This window comes from Mirounga leonina, unplaced genomic scaffold (genome assembly GCF_011800145.1).
Source record: "Mirounga leonina isolate KUSES-001 unplaced genomic scaffold, KU_Mleo_1.0 Mir_166, whole genome shotgun sequence".
In the NCBI taxonomy this organism is placed as follows: domain Eukaryota; kingdom Metazoa; phylum Chordata; class Mammalia; order Carnivora; family Phocidae; genus Mirounga; species Mirounga leonina.
In genome coordinates, this window is record NW_023270418.1 from 24,143,545 (window position 1) to 24,163,322 (window position 19,778).

The following is a 19,778-nucleotide window of genomic DNA, read 5'->3' on the forward strand; positions in this document are numbered from 1 at the left end:
TCTCCCTCTACCCCTCCCCCCCTCTTGTGCACTCTCTTTCTCTCACTCTCAAATAAATAAAAATCTTTTTTTTTAATAATTAAAAATAAATAAAAGATGCAGTGTGCCGTAATGGCAAGTACCATGGCCTGTGGAGTAAACTCCCCAGCTGTGTGGTCTCGGCAAGCCGACTTCTCTGAGACTTAGTCCCTTCACATGTAAAAGGTAAGTAATTGCAAGACCTACCTCATAGGAATGTTGTGGAATAAAATTTACTATAGTTAAACACCTCGCACAGTGCCTGCCGTGAAGTAGGTACTCGGTACACGTTACCCGTTTCTATCGTCATTACAACTAGATGGAGGAGCGCGTTCTCTCTTCGGGGAGCTCTGAAAGCAGGGTCAGCTGCCTCGCACAACTGCGGGGGCCGCTGACATTCTACTCTAATGCCGCCGCCGCCCAGAGGTGTGCAGTGCCAGCTCTCTCTGGACACGAGAGAGCAAAATAAAATAATTTTGCAAAACAGGAAAGATAAAGCCAGGAGGGCCAGTCAGAAACAGATCAGGGGGGCCCCGCTCCCCTTCAGTAGATAAGTTTGGCGCCCGGCCTGGCACCTGGATAGAGCCCAGCAAGTGCTAATTTCCTTCCCTTCCTGTGCCCTCTTGCATGAGGCCCTGAGCAGAGTATGAGCGTGGCCTTGGTCTGATCATTGGGTCGTCAGATGGTTTTCTTCCTAGGAGGTGGGAGGGCCTGGGGAGGAACCCCCAGCGGGTGGGGCGGAGGGAGAGGGAGACAGCAAGGAGGGGCGGTGTCCCACGATGGGGTGTGTCTCTGACCCTCTCAAGTGCAGAGTCCCCAGTAGCTCTGTACCCTCTTCCCTTGTCTGCCATCTGTGTCCCGGGACGGAGGTGCCTGTAGTTGTTTGGGCCCTTGGTAGCTTATTAAATCTCAGTGCCACTTGCCAAGACCTCTTTAAGCTTCCTGGCTGTTCTTTTTGCCTTTTCTGCTCAGCTGTATTTATTCTGAACTAAATGGTCCTCACCGCAGGGTGAAAGGATTTACTGCTTAAGCATGAGAAGAAATCTTGGCTGCATTACCATTGTACCCTCTCCTTGCTGCCCCCCGCCCCCCATGCTCCAGCCACTAGCTGGTGCCACAGAGACTGAACGGGAGCCTGTCCTTGGTCGTGTGGTCGGCGCAGTTTGGTGGCAGAGTCCCACTGACGGAGAAGTGAGGTGACTGGGAGGATCCCTCTCCCAAATGTCTTGCTGTCCCAAGAAAGGCCGGAGCCCTAGAAACAGCTCACGCACATGCTCCCCATCCCCACCCCCCCCACACACAGCCTCTCACGTTTTCGCCCTCTTTCTCCCTCAGGATTGTGCTCATGGATGACGCCATGGACTGCTTGATGTCTTTTTCAGATTTCCTTTTTGCCTTCCAGATCCAGTTTTACTACTCAGGTGAGAGACTTCCAGGGCCCCGCGTGGGCTCCTGTCAGGGCCGTGTCTGCCTGTCCCACCCCAGTGTCCTTTCCATCTGCTGCCGGGCTACACACTTCTCCCCCCCCCCCCGGCCTTCGGTGGCGTGCCTCACCATGGGTCACGGACAGGACGTCTCGTCCCCACTGGTGGTCACAAGGCTCGGTGTGCACAGCCGACTCCCTCCGCCTCCATCTAAGTGATAGCAATGGTAACTAGCCCCGTGCACGCTGCTGGGGCGCACGGCACGCCCGCCCTGTGCTGGGCAGGGCGCTGACTGTAGTGCTCACGACAGCCCTAGGAGTTAGTCCTCTCGGAGACCCGCTGAGACGGGAGGAGCCCAAGTCACAGCTGGTGAGTGGCGGAGCCCAGACCTGAACCGAAGGCTCGCTCCAAAGCCGGGCTCCGGGCCCCTCGGCACTGTTCCTGCCGTCGGGGGGCTGTCCCTCGGCCCCGGCTCGTGTGTGCGGGCACACAGCCTTTCATAAGCAGACACCAGCCCATGCTGCTCCCCACACGCACCAGCTGTGTCTTTAAATCCCTTCTGGAATCAGGTGTAACAGGAGTAGACGAATAAACATAGATGCACACCAGCTCACGCGGTGCACACGGCAACATCGCATGAATGCTGGGGTCCGAGATTGCTGACTATGTCCATAAACACACTTGTTTAAAATGGGCTCTTCCAGTAAACAGAAGGCTGTCCTTGGAGCCTGGACGTGGCCTCCCTGCCAACTGGTGGCCCGAGCCAGCCTTGGCCTCTCTCAGGCGCCACATTCTGTTTTCTTGATGGTGGCCCAAAGGCTCGGTCTGGCAGGGGCTGGAGCCTGGGCTCTTGTCACCTGCTCTTAGCAGCTGCAGGCGGCTCTTTCCCGTTTCTCTGAAGCTCCTGGGCCCTGGACAAGGGGCAGCCGCGTCTGGGAGAAGCTTCGGCTCCCGCCTTTCAAATGTGCAATAAGTTAGCAACTTGAGGCTTTCTCTTCCACGCTGGCCTTCCACCGCGCTTTCTAGAGGCAAAGAGGCGGGTGGCCTTACAAGTGAGGTGGGGCGAGATGGGGCTTGCCAGCGCGACTGGGCACACGTTCACACTCTAGAAAATACGTCCAGCACTTAACGTGTGCCCAGCACTGTGCGGCGGCTGGGGCAGGAGGGGGACAAGGCACGATCCCTGCCTTTGTTCAAGGATCTCCCGCTCCAGCAAGAAGGCAGAGCAAATACCCCAAAAACGAAGGTACAGGGTGCTCGGAAGGTATGGAATTGGGCATCTGCCCGGGCTAGGAGCAACCACCCCGACGGGGGGACGCTGCAGCGGAATGACACGGTGGTGTCCCCGCTCCCGAGGTCGGGGGCTCCTGGGCTGGTGGGGCGCTGAGCTCACAGAGAAGGGACCCTGCATGCTGTCCTTGCCTGACCTGTGCCCCTCCCCCATGACGCGACACAGAGTTCCTGGAGAGTGTGGCCGCCATCTATCAGGACCTGCTGGCGGGCAAGAACCCCAATACGGTGATTGTGCCGACGTCATCATCGAGCGGGCCGCACCGCCAGCGGCCTCCCCTGGGCGAGGCTAGCGTTCTGGAGGGAGTGGAGGCCTCGCTGTTCTCCCAGGGCCTGGAGAACTTGTGTGACCGGCCCAAGTACAGGTGAGAAGCGGGCGCCCCGGGGACTTGGCTGCCGGCTCCGGAACAGATGCTCCGATTCCGGGGCCCTCGATGGTTGCACGGTTGCCAGGCTGCTGACGGAAGCGCTTCCCAGGGGCTCCCCGGGAGGATGCTTCCACGTGGCAAGACCCGCCTTAGATGACCAGCTCGGCCCCCTTCTCCTCGCCCGGAGATAGAATGGCCTTGGCTTTTTGGAGAGAAGGGGCAAACATTTGCTGTACAAGGAATTCCCTCGACAGAAAGGGAGGGTGAAGCTGTCCTATGTGGCACAAGGTCTCCTTAGAGACGGAGCAGCCCGTTTGGGTCCCCCCCAGGAGAGGCTGCTCACCCCCCTTCCTCCCACACCCCGAGGGAGAGCGCCGGTTAGGGAACATACCAACCCCTTCCGGCCCCAGTCAAGACCTTGCTACCCGCCCCGAGGGGCTCAGGGCCCCCCCGAGGCAGGCAGGGTCCCTCAGCCCTGGCTTTGGGCCCCCCTCCTCAGCCTGAAGCGCTGGATGAAAAGATGGCTCTCATACTTGCTGGTCTTTGAGGCTGGCTCTGTATTCTCCCTTCCAGCTGCCCACCCCCAGCACTTGTCAAAGAGGTACTAAGCAACGTCCAGAGACTGACCTTCTACGGATTCCTTGTGGCTCTTTCAAAGCATCATGGGATCAACCAAGCCCTAGGTAAGCCAGGGCTAGCCATGGCTAGGCTGTCCTGCGCCTCCCGCACGAAGCCACGTAGGAGCTGGTTGCTGTTGGCAGACATGGCCCCTTGGGGGAGGGGGCATCCCCATCTGCACCTTGACTTCTCGGGGTCAGACTTGGAGGCCTAGGGAGCCAGAACGTGCACAAGGAAGATGGTGCCCTCCTAGGCCTCTCACACTCCGGTGGGAAGGGACAGCCTTCCCCACCCAAGGCCCTGCCCCAACATGAAGCCGCCTCTCGGTGGCAGGGGTGTGCCCAGCCCCTCCCCACCGAATCCCCAGCTCTGCTTTGGGGAGTGGCCTGCAGGCTGGGCAGACACAGGGCTAGTTACTCAGTGGCTTTGGAGATTATATATCAAAGAGACCTGATTCCCATTTGTAAGCAGGGCAAAGGTGTGTCTGAGGAGGCCTTTTTTCCCAGCTGGGGAAAGAAAAAGAAAACTGATTAATCTGAAAAGGAGCAAAAAATGGGGGGAGAGGCCTGCACTGGCCCAGTTTTTCCTGTCTGTCGTTTCTTCCTACTGGTTGGCCTTCTCCACCCACCCCGCTCTTCTCCCTCTCCCACCTGCTGCTCTCCCAAGGGAAGAGCCACCAGGCCACCGTCCACAGAGCTGGAGGGGTTATTTGTCTGTCTTTCAGAGGTGTCCAGGTGTGCTTGAGGCCCTAGGTTCCTGAGTCCCAAAGAACACATAGCCTTCCCCTTCCTTCTGCCAGTTGAGAGAAGGGGGTCAAGGGAAGGAAATTTAATATTCTTTAAATGCCAACCATAGTAGGCCAAGTTGCTTTAGATCTTTCAAAATATAAAGGCTGCTGGGGATGCACACAGGAGCGCAAGCCCCAACAGGACTGACTGAGGCCCACTGAGGCACGATGCTGCCTAGCAGCCTCCTTATTCTGAATTGATGCTCTGGGGTGTGCACAGGTCTAGGGACCCCTTCAACTAAGTGATGCCGGTCGCCAAGGTCTCTGGCTGGACCAGAGTAGAAAGGCAAATAGGAGTCAGAAGTCAGGAGTAAGGGGGCAGCGGGTGGGGACTTGCTTAGGTTTCCTTTCACACCTGGGTAACTCACCGCCCTCCCTTCCTTTCCACCAATCAGCCCACAGGAAGGAAAAGGAAAAGCTAACTAGCATGGGATCAGAGCCTGGACAACGTCATGACCTCACTTTTTCTAGGGCCTTTAAAAAGGGCAATCACTCCGTCAGCCACTTTTAACAAGCACTACTGCTGGGTCGAGCAGGAGATGGAGAGAAGCATCCGCCCTCACCCGCATCTCCAGTGTATGAAATAGAGATCTGGAGCTACTCGGGGAGCAGCCAGTTGTGGGGACGGGTTGTCCTGTTCCCTTAGTTCTCAAGGCACTCACACCCACACGCTCCTGCACACAAAATGAGAGGGCTCTGTGGAACATAGCTTGAAAACCACTAAGAGCAAAAGGGGCCAGGGGACATCATCTGAAAAAGCTTTGGAAAAGTAGGGACTTGAACTAGAGCCAGATGGGTAAGTTTAAGATTGAGGCTTTCTGGAGACCAGGATTGCTAGCTGCCAGATCTACATTCTGACCACCAGTGAGCTTTTTCCCTCAACAATCTATTGGTGAGAAGTCTTCTGTCTGCAGACTTCAGCTCCACCTTCCCTCCACTGTTCACAGCTCCAGGGAGAATACAAGACTGTCTCCTCTCACCTTTCCCCAGCAGCGAAGCATCACTCCCTTCGGTTTGTAGCTGAGGAATCCAGCTCAGAGAGAGCTGTGACCAAGCAGATGAGGTGGCTCCCGGCCCGGCGGCTCCTGGCCCCGCGGAAGGTGCCCAGCCTGCTCTTCTCGCCCCTCAGAGAGTCTCTGAGGAGCCGAGGCAGCATTTTTTTTTTTTTTTTAAGATTTTATTTATTTATTTGAGACAGAGAGAATGAGAGACAGAGAGCATGAGAGGGAGGAGGGTCAGAGGGAGAAGCAGACTCCCTGCCGAGCAGGGAGCCCGATGCGGGACTCGATCCCGGGACTCCAGGATCATGACCTGAGCCGAAGGCAGTCGCTCAACCGACTGAGCCACCCAGGCGCCCTCCGAGGCAGCATATTGTCTCCAAAGTGGGCTCCCTCTGATTTGGGGGGCACAAAACTGGGTAATTTCTGACTCGGGGATTTGCTGGACACACTCTGTCTCTGGCTCCCATGACCTGGGGGCCTCAAGGAAGGAACCGAACCCCCCGCACCAGCCCGCAACCCACCACCCAGTCTTGGAAGGGGATCGTCCTGTGTGTGCAGTGACCTTGAGTGTGAGGACGTCTCATAGCTGTGGTTCCTACCCCAAGCTGCAGAGGGGAGGCATGCCTTCACCAAGTTAATCTAGCAGTAGCCACAACTTCCTGCCCCCGTAACAGTCCTCCTAAAACTTCTCTTAAGAGCTCTTCCCCGTGAACAAGGCATGGGAATAAAAGGTACGGCATGGAGATCATCAGTGACATTGTAATAATGTGTGCGTGACAGATGGTAGCCACACTGTGGTGAGCACGGCAAACATAGAGAGATAGCAAACCACCTTGTTGTACCCCTGAAACTAATGTAACATTGCGTGTCCACTGTACTCAAATTCAAAAAAAATTTTCTTTAGAAAGAGCTCTTCTCAAATCTCAGATGAGCCCTCCCAGGGTCAGCAGAGCAGGTAGACATGAAGGTGAGGGACACGGAGGCATCTCCTGGGAATGTGGCTGACTGGAGCCTGCCTAAAAGACACTCAGATTGTGCCCCCCAATTCTCTTGTAGGAGCTTTGCCTGACAAAGGGGACCTGATGCACGACCCAGCCATGGATGAGGAGCTGGAACGGCTGTAAGTGTCAGGTGGGAAGATGCTGCCCCCTCGTGGGGAAGGCCATACGTCCCTTGGACATGGCAGTGCCCTATTGTGGGCCACACAGCGATTCTCCGCGACACCCCCGTCAGTCAGGGCAGGGTTTGGGCTCCAGCAGAGGCTTGAGGTAGCCTCTCTTTGAGTCCTTGGGGAATATAGCCCATGGTTTCATCCAAATGCAAGAGTGAACGTGGAAGTCCTGGTCTGTAGACAGGAGGCACCTCGCTACCCTCTGGGCTTCTTCCCTCCTTCAGGCTGGCCCAGGTCCCAGGCCTGGTCAACTCGGCCCCTGCCAATCCAGAGGCCGGCTGCCTGCCTTCCCGGACCCCTCCCCGGGTTGGCTCTCCCTGGAGACCCCTCCATCACGCCCGCAAGGTGGATGCAGAGAGCGATGGTTCCACTGAAGAGACGGACGAGTCCGAGACTTGAGGAGTCTGAAGGGTCCTGTCCACCACGCCCGTGTATCCAGCTCCCACCCAGCCCTTGGGACTCCCACCCAACCTCCTCCCCCACTCCTGTGCCATGCTGCCCTCTGCTGGTGAAAAGCCTGAATAACAGCCCAAGCCCAAAGACCAGCCAGCGGGGTTCCGGTGTCATCAGCCAAGTCCAGCAGTGACCCTGAGAAGTAACAGCCTACTCTCCTTGGCCCTGTCAGCCTCTGCACTTTAGTCAGGACCCAAGCTGACAGCAGAATGAGCAGAGGCCATCAGGAAGGTGACTTTCACTGACAGTCCCCACCACATGAGGGTGATCTCCTCACAGCAACTCGAGGAAGGGGAGACCATGAATAACCGTGCAGGGCCTTGCCTGCATGGTCAAGGGTGACACCTGTGGGGCAAGTATAGGGCGGACCTAAACACGGTGGCCTTCGGCTGGAGGAAGAGCCACGAGCATCATAGGATGAAGGGTAGGCAAGAAGTCCACTTTCAAAAACTGTTTCGAGTCCCCTCTGTGTCTAACAGTTCAGTATGTTAAATGAATAAAGTCCCTTGTATCTGGTAAGTGGTGAATCTAAAGCCACCAGACTGAGGAGGGGGTGAAGGGAAGGGGTGAGTTTGCGTTTGTGGTGCCGAGTCCCAGCTTTTCTGGCAGGGCTGGGAGGTGGGGGCCAGGGGACCAGCCTCAGATTAACGAGCCAAGAGGGACCCTCCTGCACAGGACAGCAAGCAGCCTTTCCAATGTGCTCACAGCTGGAATGGGCCTTCAGAAAACAAGCTCAGAGGAGTCAAGGCCAGGTTCCCATAACTCTAAAAGACCCTGGCCCCAAAGGGTTAGCACTGCGGAGTCTTCTAGCCAGAGTTTCATTACATGTTTGCTAAGCACCTGCTCAGGGTTGGGGCAATGGGGATACAGCTGAGACTGACAGGCCTGAGGAAGACAAGCTTCCAGCCAAGACTGGAGGAAGGTAAGGACAGGTGGTCTTCAACTACCTTGAATTGGCCAGGGGTCATCCAGAAAGTAAAACCACCCAGGGACCCAAGCAGAACAGGCTGCCTCCTAAGGTGGGGGTCACCACCCTGGGCACACACATTTTCCTGGGCTCCTCTCTGCCTAGCACAGCCCCTACCCCAACCCACCCCAAGATAGTTTCAGGAACTAGCTCCCAAAACCCTGCAGAGCCAGGTGGGGACTGGAAGCTCCAGTCCTACCGAAGATCCAAGACCTGTGAACTCCCCAGGCCCACCACCATCTCCAGCCTCTGGCTGATTGACAGCAGCGTGGAGATCCTGGTGGGCATCCAAATCACCTGGGGAGCTGGTTTACGACACAAGTAACCAAGGTCTGGCTTGGGGCGGGGGCACAGAAATCTGGATTATGAACACTCCAGATGATTCCAGAGCTGGAAGGCCCAGACCCGCACTTTAGGTATCAATGGCTTAGAGCCCCATGGCCCCTTTGCCCGTCCTTTCTAATCATGCATCTCCCAGACCAGTGATTTACCCCTGTACCCTGAGGAACCCCTAAGGTGGCAGATACATTCCAGGAGCCCCTACTGGGGGAAAAGGTTACTAAGCTAGGGAGTTCTACACACACATACATCCTTTCTTCCTGGATTTAAAAGGCTTCCATTAAGGCTGTAGATTTCATTTGTCTTTAAACTCCCCTGAGAAAAAACACACCCCAGTCAAGCCTCCTGCTGGGATGAGGCGTGGGGCTGCTAGGCTTGCTCACTGGAGGAGTTAAAGGGCCAACTAATACCAGCTCTTTCCTCCGCGTGCAACAGGGTGGTGAGGTCGAGGCTGCACCGGACCTCGCGGCAGCACAGGGCCGAGGAGCCAGGGGCCTTTGGCTTTCAGAGAAGAGACAAGCTGGAGGCCCGGGAGAGCGTGCCCTCAGCTTCGGCACCATCGCCCTACCCGTATCGGTGGGTGCCCAGAGAGTGAGGCCAGGGGCCTGCACTGGGCAGGGAGGCAGGATCCAGAAAGGACACTACTTCACTCAGACCAACAGCGGCCCACTGCCCTGGCAAGGCTTTATTTGACACCACTGTTCCAATACAAACAGTCCAGAAAGAAAGTCAAGTCCCTTTGGGGGAGGGGGCAAGGGAAGAATGGTCTGTGTTGCTTGGGAGCCCAATCCCCAACCCCCCGCGGGCAGGGTGGGCCCAGACTGGCGACACGGGGGCGGGGGGGTGGCACGAGGACAGCGCAGGGCCCAGTGGCCAGGGGGCGAGGCCTGCAGCTCTGTCATGCCTCAAGCTCTCACTGAGGGATGGGGGGGTGAGGTCTAGGCACCCCCCAAGACCAGGATGATACAGAAGAAAAAAGTTGAGCCCCAAGAGCCTGTTTCTGTCCCCCATGTCCTCTGCTTCCTTGGACAGCATTATGCTCACAGCATCCAGAGCGGGGCATAGGGCAGATGAGACCCACCATGGCCACCAAGCAGGGGAAGAAGGGACAGAGGGTCCTGTGCTCCACAATGGATGGTATGGAAGGACTCCGAGACACTCAGGAGAAGTATCCCTCAAGTGATCACTGTAAAAAGGGGCGGTGAGACAGGAGAAGATCACTCGGGCCTCCAGTCTGATCCCAAATGAAACCTTTAGGTACCAGCGAAGGTCTCTAGCCCTCAGTAAGGCCCAGACGAAGGTCCTCCCCCCCGCTGTCCCCCACCACACAGAAGAGGCCGCTGGAGCCGTAACTGCAGCGAGTCCGGAGCCTCCCTCCCCCTGGGGGCTGGTCCACAGCAGAACTCTTTCTAGACATGCCCACGGGTTCCAGAGGACGGGGGCCAAACCCCAGACAACCTGGAAGGATCCCAGAGCTGGCAAAAAAGCCTTATACGGCTCACTTTCCCTCCTTGGGGAAGGGCTGGACCCAGCAGAAGCCCGCCTGAGGGAACTCCTCCCCCTCTCCCCCTGCACCCAGTGTGGCCGGACAAGCGAGCTGCAGCGTGGGGGGCAGGATCGGAGGACAGCGTCCAGCACACGCGCCAGGGGTGTGAGGGAAGGAGAATAAAGGGCTCAGTCTACAGACAGAGGTCAAGGCTGGGACCGCCCATCCCCCTCACCCGAGATCCTCAAAGGCCACCCCACTCACACACAACACATAAAAAGTAACAATTCCTCCCCAGCTTCCACAAGGCAAGCGCCCGTGGCCTTGGAATCGTGGGGGTTTTGCTGCTGTTGCCACCATACGCTTGAGCCGCGGCGCCTGGATCAGTAGGAGCCATAGCGATCCTGGACATGGGGGAAGGAGAAACAAAGTCAAAGTCTCTCACCTGCAGCAGCATCCCCCACCACACCCCTGCAGGACTAGGGTACTCCGGGGACTCGGGCTCCAATCTCACGACGCCAGAGACAGTTTTCGATTTTATGGCGACTCAGGAAAGGGGCTGTGGCCAGATCCCAAGGGGGAAGCCCTGCCTGGTCTTGAAGTTGGAGAGGAAGGAGAAAGAGAGGGAAGATGACAAGGCTGGAGAAATCAGTGCAGACAGGGCATCGTCCCAGGGAGCGGCCCTGCCCCGGTGCCCAGCTCAAAGGAGAGAAGCTGCCCCTCCAGAGAAAGAAAAAGCTCTCTTTCGGGCTCAGGAGCCAGCCAGCAGCAGTGTCTGGAAGTGGTGAAGGCCATCCTCCAAGGACTACTTTCTACTGCTTTACCCACCTGCCCCAGGCCAAACAGCCCCAGGCTCACCTGCAAAGAATTCATCACACCATTGGCCAGCACGGCCATCTTCCCGGCCACAGACTTGACACCCTGCTTAAACTGGGCAATGTCAGCTGTGGGGAGCACGTTGCCCAGCGATACGCTACCTGTAAAAGCAAGGGAAAGGCGGGCTCAGAGCCCTGCGGGCAGCCCTCCTCAGCCCACAGCGCCTTCCAGCCCTGCTCACAGGCCGGGCCCAGTGTGCACCTTACCCCCGTGGCCCTACCTGCTCCATGAGCTCCATCCACGTCCCCGAAGAGGTCCGAAGAGCTAATGGCGCTACTACCCGAGAGCTGCTGGAGTCGAGACCGGGCTTCATGCTGCAGTGAAGAAAGACGAAGGCCTGGGGATCTTTTCACCAAAGACTCAAAAACTCCTTACTTGAGGAGACACCCTGGTGCTAACGCCCAAAGCAGTGGCAAGGAGGAAACTCCCACTCCACCTGCGGCCTCCAGGCTCAGGACGGACAACTCTACTTACCTCAGCATCCACCTCCCGCCCAAAGAACATGTCCGATGAGATGGCTTTGGCTCCTGCAAATTTCTGGCGTGCTTCACTGGACTCGAGGCCTGAGCTCCGGCTTTCCACCTCTCTTCTGTTTGTGACCCTGAGTGGGTGGATGTGGATACCTCTGACCCTTCCCATTCCTATGAGAGCCTAGTAGTACTACTCCCATTACTAACAGAGGCTGCAAACAGCGCCAGGGGCCTCCTGGGGCTGTGGCCCTGGCACCCATGGACCCTCTCCCCTGGACGAGGCCCCGCTCTTCTCCACACCGAAGCCCGGGCACGAGAGAGCTAACGGTGCCTCCGCCAGGCCACATGGACATACAGTTTAGAGGGGACTAGTCTTCCGCCCCAAACCTCCAGCTTCATCAAAGTCTAGGACGTCAGAACATCACTACCGCCAGTCTCCTCCAAGTGACAACTGGCCTAACACTAGGGTGACCATATGTGTCTGCCTGAGTTTATGCCAACTCTCCCGGCATTTCACCCTCAAAAGCATCCCAGTGTGGATGTAAAGGTGTCCGGTCACGCCTACCTCCCGCCAACATGTGTGAACCCTGGCCTAGGTGCTTTGTAAGGGTCGCTTACATTTAATCCTTCCAGGGACCCTGTGAAGTCAATACTTACGTCCCCATTTTACAAATGATGTGCAGATCATTTATCAGTTAAATCTTGCCCAGATTAACATAAAATAAGCTTAAAAAAAACCAAAAAACAAATAACAAATAACGTGGTGACCAGAGACACATAACCCCCGGGTGGTCAGGACTGAAGCATAAAATCAGGCCCCTCCTGCCAGAGAAACAGACCCTGAACAAAAGAAGCTGCTAAGCCTTCTGTGATGATAAAGCACAGCTCAAACCGAAGTCTGATTCCCGCACTACCTAATCTGATATCCACGAACCACATGTGGCTAAACTTATTAAGATTAAATTAAAAACCCAGTTCCTCAGCTGCACCGGCCACATGTAAAGAACTCAGGAGGCACAGACTTAGCGGCCACGACACCCCAGACAGAGCAGGTACACAGAACATTCCCATCACAGGAAAATCCTGCTGGACTGCGCTGCCCTAGCCCACTCCACCTTTCTGAAATAGGCCGGATGCTTGAGATGGTCACTTCTGGCTCCTTCTCCTCCATCCGGTCCATACCCCAGGCGGCATCCGTATCCCAGCGGGAACTGAAACTTTCCCCCAAGGAGAAGGGGTTGTCCTTGTACCTGGTGAGACAGTAGAGTGACTTAGAAAAGCTTGATGAGGAACATGGTGGCCAAGTCTGCACCCCAACAACAGCCTTACTTTGGGGGTCCAGAGGCGAAAGTACCAACGTCATCAAACAAGTCGAGCTGCGAGCGGGAGGATTTTGCACTCACGGGGGTTTCCTGCTCGATCACCTGCATCTCAGACAGCACCGAGTGAGAGACGGAGCTGTGGAGACAAGCAGAGCCACCGGAGAGCAGCGCTGAGCAGTGGTGTCGAGAGAAGACACCCCGCTGCCGGCAGGACCCTGGCTTCTCTCACTGGGACCACCCAGAGCCTTCTCCCCGGGCTGGGCCAGACCCAGCAGGGAGTGCTCGGGGCCCCGCGGAGCTGGAGCACATCCTCAACTGTCCGCACATCAGCCCTGTCTTCTCAAAGCAGGGCTTCCCTGGCAAAGGACTGCTCGTTGGCCTGTTATTTTAATAATGCCGTGCACCAGACGGTAGTGCTCTCAGTCCTTAAAAACAACTCAACAGACCAGCTGCACCGTGAGGCACATCCTTTGCCAAGATGGACACGTTCACATGGAAAAGATGCAAAATGCCCCAGAACCGAGAAAAGGAGTCTAATGGTATCAAAGGAGGAATTCTAGACTTTTGATCTCTCCTAAAAACCGGAATACTGGTCGGCAATCCTGGCTACAGGGGACTCGTGAGCTCCGCAAGGGCCTGATTTACTAAGCACGGCAGTCCTGCGCAGGAGGTATTACCAGGTCTTTTTACCGGTGAAAAAAGGGACTTCAAGCAACTCAACTTGCCTAAAGTCCACAGATCTCTTAATTGGCCCAACTAGATTTTGAACATAGAACTATTGATTCCAAATTCAGTATTTTTGGCCTGATATCTACTTCTCTGAAAGAAGGTAAGGCTGGCTATTTCTGCTTAATCTTTTCAAACCACGTGCCGGCTGGATTTAAGTAACTCCATTTCCATCTGTGTACTACTTGTGTAACCCACAGCTAATCAGGGAAACACCACATTTTAATCCCAGAAAGGACTTTAGGTCTTCTCCCTTTCCCTGTTTCAGTCACAGGAATTACTGGGTTAAAGGGTCTGAACAATTTTTTCAGCTGGTTTGTTCTTTTTTGCGGTGCAATAGAATCTTTAACTTAAACCCACCCTACCTTATTTAAAACCCTACTGTAAAATAGTCAGTCTTTAGGGTTCTGCCAGCTAAAAGCTGTAGATATTTTGTAACGAGTGTAAGTGAAATTAATCCTTAAGATGCCTCCATGGAGCATGACGCAGGGAGAAAGCAAGTTCTCAGGAGTCAGTACCACCTGCCCAACTCTGCCTCTTCTCACTGGGAAACCAGACAGCAGCCCCGGGACCTGGTGCTGTCCAATATTCTGGTTTTTAAGAGAGATCAAAAGTCTAGTGTTATTGAAATCTCTAGATGCAAGCTTAGTGGAGAGCAAACAAAACGCATGTTTGCAGTCCTTGTTTTGTTTTTAAGAAAACGACAGCAACATAAGCCCAGTGGTCCAGAAACGGCAGGATACTGTCAATGCCAAAAGGCATCTGTCTAGGGGCATTTCTGGGTGTTCGCACACCTGGCAGCAATGGCGTTTAGTGGACAAGGATTAGGGATGCTAAGAGCCTTGTCATTCTCAGGGAGGTCTTAAGCAACATCACCCTACCCTTTTAAGTATGTCGAAAAAGCACCCAGTCCTGTGTTTCTTTCATTTAACAAACACAGTGAGCACAGACCTACTCTGTGACAAGCACTATACGAAGCACTTTAAGACAATTAGCAAAGTCATCTATCTTCAGCCTTGGGGGAAGACTGAGCCTGGAAACCCAAACTCCTGGGAAGAATTTGCAGTGGCTCCCAGGAGAACAATGGCATTTCCCCGCCACACCCCAGAGCTGAGCCTCACCTGCGGGACACCAAGCCCATGCCCAACCTCTCTGCCTGTTCTCGCTTCTTCCCTTCCAGATTCTGTAGCTTCTTTTCCTCCTTCTTACGGTCAATCTGGAGCTCCTGGTAGGCCAGGCGCATAGAGGCAACCCTTGAAGGAATAAACATGTCAGAGTCCAGCTCCCATCCTACCCGTCCTACCTGCCCACCCAACCCCACATGACCGGGGCCCCTGGGGCAAACACTCACATGGACTCCTCGGCCTGCTTCTTGGCATCAGCCACCTGCTGCTCACGGAGCTTCTCTGCCACCTGGGCCTGCCGCTCCATTTCACTGAAGCTCTGGCTGCTCACCTTCTGGGCCCCCAGGCCTTTCTTGGCACCCAGCTAGGAGGAGAATGATGGGATGGGGGCCTTGCCAACAACCACAATGTCTTGTGCTCCCCCCCAAGCATGGGTCCTCTAGCCACACCCGCAAAGGAAGCATTCCTTCTTAACTTTAGGGTAAAAACTAGGGAGCCAAGCAGCATGGGCAAGAGGGAGAAGAGTGGCTTTGCTGGAGCCGGCACGAGGTGGCCCATACCATGCCAGCAGAGGCCTCAGGGCCCGCAAACAGCAGGTACTGCTGACCAGGGCCAGTCTGTGCCAGGCCCTCGAGGCGCACATCGCACTGACTCTTCCCAGGAGCCCCTTAAAGACAGGCATCTTGACAGCCCTTTCACAGACAAGGTTCAGAAAAGTACTTCTGCCGAAGTCACACAGCCAGTAAGTGGCAGGGTCAAGGGGTGCATCCAGGCTGGGTCTGACACCAGCTCCTAACCACCACCACACTGCCTCTCTCGCCTACCCCTTTCTTAGCTGCTGCTGGCTTCTTCTTGCCAATGAGGGAGGTTCTCGGTTCTGTGTGAGAAAGAAGATGGGGCAGGAGTGAAGACAAAGGGAGGTCAGAGGCGGTGGCTCAGTCCGTCTCATGCAGCTTCTTGGCAAGAGCTTCCACAAAGAACAGCTTCAGACAGAGGAAGGCAAGGCTGCCACCCACCAGTCCCAACAGATCGCATCAGCAGAGTCCAAGCCAAAGACAGACAAGGTTAGGTGAGGCTCCTGACTCCCAGCAGACTGAGACAAGAACCTAGACCCAAAGCACCAGAGACTGTCACAGTCCCTGAACCAACACGAAGACTACTAGGCAAGGGGCAGGTATTAAATACCAGCCTCAGCTCCTACAGCAGGGAGCTGCCATGCAAGGCGCTGGGCTCCCCAAGCAGCTTCTGGTTACCTCTGGCAGGAAGGGCCCCTTTAGGTGACAGACGCATGGACTCTAAAGAGAAAGACATGGCTAACAAGGGGCCCACCCCAGAGCCTCCATATAACTCCCAAGCCCAGAGGCCAAAGTTATTCCCAGAGGCCTCTAGAGAGCCTCACTTTAGACCAAGCCATACCAGCCTTTGCATGGGCTCAGTTTTAGTCATTCTGCTAGCCTCCCGCCCCAGCCCCCAAGGGTCAACAGAACCACCGAGGTCAGCCAACAGACTGTTCTAATGCTGAACCAAGACTAAAGAACACTAAGGAAAATCAAAAAAAAAAAAAAAAAAAGAACTGAAAGGCCACAGGCTGAGAAAGAACAGTGTTGCCTCCAGCTGTGAGAGCTGCACCCCCATCCCATGAAATGGACCAGACAGGCCAATCTTGCCCCAGACTCCAGGGTTAGGTGTCCAGTCTCATACTGGCCTCCCCACACTTTGGCTAGACCCAGCTCCACATTCAGAGGCAGACCCCAGGCCTTGTCCACCAGCTACCAGGTTTATCAACTCAAAGGGCCTGGTTCTGAAGTCCTTGCAGCTCATGCTGCAGCCACAAACCCAATCCCAGTCCCCACTCCAGAGAGATCAGATGCTCAATCTCATGGCCTCAGTCCACATGACTAGGTAAGAGCAGACCTGAAAAGAACGCTGGAGGCGCACCCTCTCCCAGTCACCCTGTATCTGCCAGGTGGCATACTGACCCAGAGAGGCTTTGGGTGAGGTGCCAAGCAGGTCCATGTTGGGGCCGTGCTCCGGCTCTGTGGATGCAATGGTGGGAGTTAGGTATAAGGCACAGAGCTTGCAGTGACTTCCCCGTAAGGGAAGTGATAGGATAAGAATAGGGAGGACTGGCTTTCTTCAGCTTGCTGAGGGCACCGAAAGATAAAAGGAATGCCCACCACTTCCTCCAAGAGACTAAAATGAATCCTAGCCCACTGAAAAATATAGGAAAGTGTCCCCTTCCTAGCCCCAAGTCCTCTGCCAATACCAGGACACCCGGTTGAAATCTGGACTGAACTCACGTGCCAGGCTACTGATCTCTGTAGAAGGGGCTAGCTGCTGGGTCTCTGCTGGGTTGGGGTCTGGTTCTTTCCAGGCAGGGGGCTGAAAAAGAAGCCAGATTACAGAAGCTTGGATGAGCCACTCCTCCTGGCAAGGAGTGCCAAGAAACTACAGGTACCTTGTAGGTATGAGGCCCTCCTCCAAGCCCAGGAGAAAAGAAGACCGGAGACTAGTGAGTAAAAGTATAGCTGCTACTGATGATGGAAGAACAAAACAGGAAATTCGCAGCCACCTCCACCCTCCGCTACTTACTTAAGAGTCAGAGCTCATTCCCCTAATTTCACAACAACTAACAACTATTGGGCACTTACCACCTGCCAAGCACAAGTCTAAAGGCTTTTCACATATAAATACACTTAATGATCATGACAAACCCTATGAGGTAGATGTAGCTCTTTCAGAGACGCAGGTTTTAACAGGTTACATGACTTAGCCACCATCCTAGAAATGCTAAGGGAAGGAGCAGGAATTCAGACTAAGAGTCTGACTTCAGCACCCAGTGCCGGTAGACAGGAAACCTTCTGCCAGGGGTGGGTTGCTGGGGAGGAAATCCCTTCCTTGTCCCCAATCACAGTACCTTCCTTATGGGGAAAGAATCCAGGAAATGCTGTCTGGAGCTCCAGACACTTCTTGAGCTCTCAAGAAGCTTCTCCTCCTCCCTACTATCCCAGTTTATAGGGGTCCATTCCTAAGGAGGGCCACATTGCACACCTACTCATAAGAGGAAGAAACATCTGGGCCTACGCAGCAGTGAGCTGCAGACATTCTCTGGCTGAGGTCTCATCCCAAGGTGAATGGACTCCATGCCACATGATCACAAAAGGCCTTGGCCTGGTAAGTAAGCCACCTGCCAGCAACAATCATGTGAAACATTCCTTGTGGGTACTCACTTGAGTGTGTTCCGTGAAGAAATCAGAGTCCTTCTTCTCTGGGGAGTGACTGGGAGCACTACTCATATTGTCTATCCAAAGCTAGAAGGAAGAAGACACCCCTGAAACACAGGGCTCTGAATATTCCCCACTCACCCCACTCCCCTCGCCCCGGGGAACAGGCACTTACATCAGTGCCATGCCTAGCCAGGGCTGCACTCCCCAGCTGCCGGATCTTTTCCCGGTACATCTGGGCAGCTCGGCTATTGTATTTGGTGTTGGCATCACTGGCTGTACATCCATGTTGGCGGAAGAAAGCTGTCTGGAGAGCAAGGAAGAGAAGAGAGCATGCTACAGGTGATTCCCCAGAGCCAAAGAGGCACCCCCTTGTAACAACCGGTTATTATTTATACATGATGAATACACCCTACTGACATCAGCAGTTTTTCACAGAGGTAAAGATCCCCAGAAACGCCTGCAAATAAAAGGCCTCCCATCCTCTGAGATGACCGACTGAACCTCAGCCCTCACTCAACCCTGCCTGAAGACAGCATGCCATCCCCACGGTGCCCATCCTTCATCCAGGCTCACGAGATCTGGATGACTGTGGAGGCCCCAACTCCTTTAGCCTTTCCCAAAGAACACCTGTCCAATTTAGTTTGAATCTGAAGTCCATTTGAGAAAAAACAATTTCCAAGTTTAGAGAATAGTGGACACTGTTACTATAGACCAGAAAATCCTCTGAAAAGAGATAATGACAGAGCCTCCTAGGAAGACACTGTAAAGTTAGTACCCAAGCAGAAGGATGGGGGTGGGGAGGATGGTAAGAAGGAGCTTTACCGCATTGGCATTTCCGCCGACCTGCATACACCTCAGCTGGAACCAGTTCCAATTGGAATCCAACTCTGTGGACCTGTGTGCAAGGGCTGCATGTCACCCACCAGCAGATACCAGAAGACGCTTCCCTGGCAGACCCATACCTGTCATTTGGCCTCAGGCTGCAGTAGGCGCCCAGGAAACATTAATCAGCCACCACCCTATTTCCTCCACTCTACCTCGTCCGTGAAAGGTTTGCTCTTCAATTATCTAGTCGAAAGAGCACTAATTATTGTCCAGATCCGAAAGGAGGTCTAATTCTCAAGCACTCAAACTTGGATTTGGCTTTCCCCTTAAGGACGGTCATAGTCTCACTCCAGACATACTCGACCAACAGATCAGCAACAAGGTCAATGCAGCTAACTTTTCCCCAAAACTAATACTCGGAGTGTCAAGTTTAACCCACAGGAAAGAAGGAAATTTTAACCTATACGCGGACACAAACCGCCTACTGGCAAGGGGCCCACACAGGCGGCTCCCTCCCGTGGGCGGCCACCGGACCCCTCCCCGGCCAAGCGGTCCAATCGAGGCAGCCCCTCTCCCTTGCTGAGCCCACAGCCCCGGCCGGCCGGGTAGAAGCACAGCAGCCGCAAGAAGACCCCACCTGATGAAGCTGAGATGGACGCCCAGGGAGCGGTGCACCCCAGAACAGTCAATGCACAAGAAAACACCATACGTGATGCTGGCCCAACTCGGATTCTTGGCGCCACAGTCGAAGCAGGCCTGGGTGGAGGAGGCGATGAGCCAATGGTCAGGGGCCCCCGAGTCGAGGCCGGGCGCAGACACGCCAGGGAAACAGCCCACGTCCGCCCCTCTCCCTCCCTCAGGCCCCAGGGGAGACGGGAGACTCCCTCTCCGCCAGCGCCGGACCCCGCGCGCCTCCCGCTCGCACACCTTGTTGGTCGGAATCCCGCGAAGCCGCTTGAAAAGAGTCTGGATTTCGGTCTTGCTTGGTTCCGCCGCCATTTTCTCTCCTTCCCAGACACCAGCGCGACCAACGGGTCCCGTCGCGGGCCAATCCGCGGCCGGGAAGGCGGGGCACCGGCGCGGCGCCAGCAGCGCCCTCGCCAGCCGGGGGTGGGGCGATTCGTCCGGATCTGGACCAATGAGCGGCCTGCGCAACCGGAGCGGAGACGGCGGCAGCCCGGGACTCTACAACGGTCGCGGGACCCACGCCGCGCCACGCTGGGGCCAACCCGCAGCCAGGGCGGAGCAACGGCTCACCGGCGACCCAGACCTCGCGCGAGCGCCAC

General features: G+C 55.4%; 2 protein-coding genes across 3 annotated transcripts in view; one reads left to right on the top strand and one right to left on the bottom strand.

Moving 5' to 3' along the window:
• The window catches only part of CUNH11orf49 (chromosome unknown C11orf49 homolog), a 182,928-nt gene extending 175,238 nt beyond the window's left edge, over positions 1-7,690 (top strand). Inside the window, exons 5-9 of the mRNA XM_035012734.1 lie at positions 1,354-1,439; positions 2,899-3,097; positions 3,674-3,783; positions 6,563-6,626; positions 6,902-7,690. Of these exons, the coding sequence (XP_034868625.1) occupies positions 1,354-1,439; positions 2,899-3,097; positions 3,674-3,783; positions 6,563-6,626; positions 6,902-7,076 (634 nt within the window). The 3' untranslated portion in view covers positions 7,077-7,690. The remainder of the gene's footprint in view (positions 1-1,353; positions 1,440-2,898; positions 3,098-3,673; positions 3,784-6,562; positions 6,627-6,901) is intronic.
• A 1,395-nt stretch (positions 7,691-9,085) lies between these two features.
• ARFGAP2 (ADP ribosylation factor GTPase activating protein 2) lies at positions 9,086-19,637 on the bottom strand. Of its 2 annotated transcripts, XM_035012726.1 has the most exons (17): positions 19,420-19,637; positions 19,130-19,248; positions 18,490-18,562; positions 17,840-17,971; positions 17,671-17,751; positions 16,741-16,822; positions 16,420-16,476; positions 15,694-15,735; positions 15,265-15,317; positions 14,668-14,804; positions 14,438-14,569; positions 12,598-12,726; positions 12,384-12,518; positions 11,273-11,399; positions 11,019-11,112; positions 10,781-10,899; positions 9,086-10,326 (listed from the first exon to the last, which is right to left on the bottom strand). In XM_035012726.1, the coding sequence occupies exons 1-17, from the start codon at positions 19,489-19,491 to the stop codon at positions 10,306-10,308; spliced, it is 1,605 nt and encodes a 534-aa protein (XP_034868617.1). In that variant the 5' UTR covers positions 19,492-19,637; the 3' UTR covers positions 9,086-10,305. The 2 variants fall into 2 exon arrangements, with proteins under 2 accessions (XP_034868617.1, XP_034868618.1); XM_035012727.1 differs by lacking the exon at positions 15,694-15,735 and having other exon boundaries at positions 19,420-19,634.
• Positions 19,638-19,778: the final 141 nt, after the last annotated feature.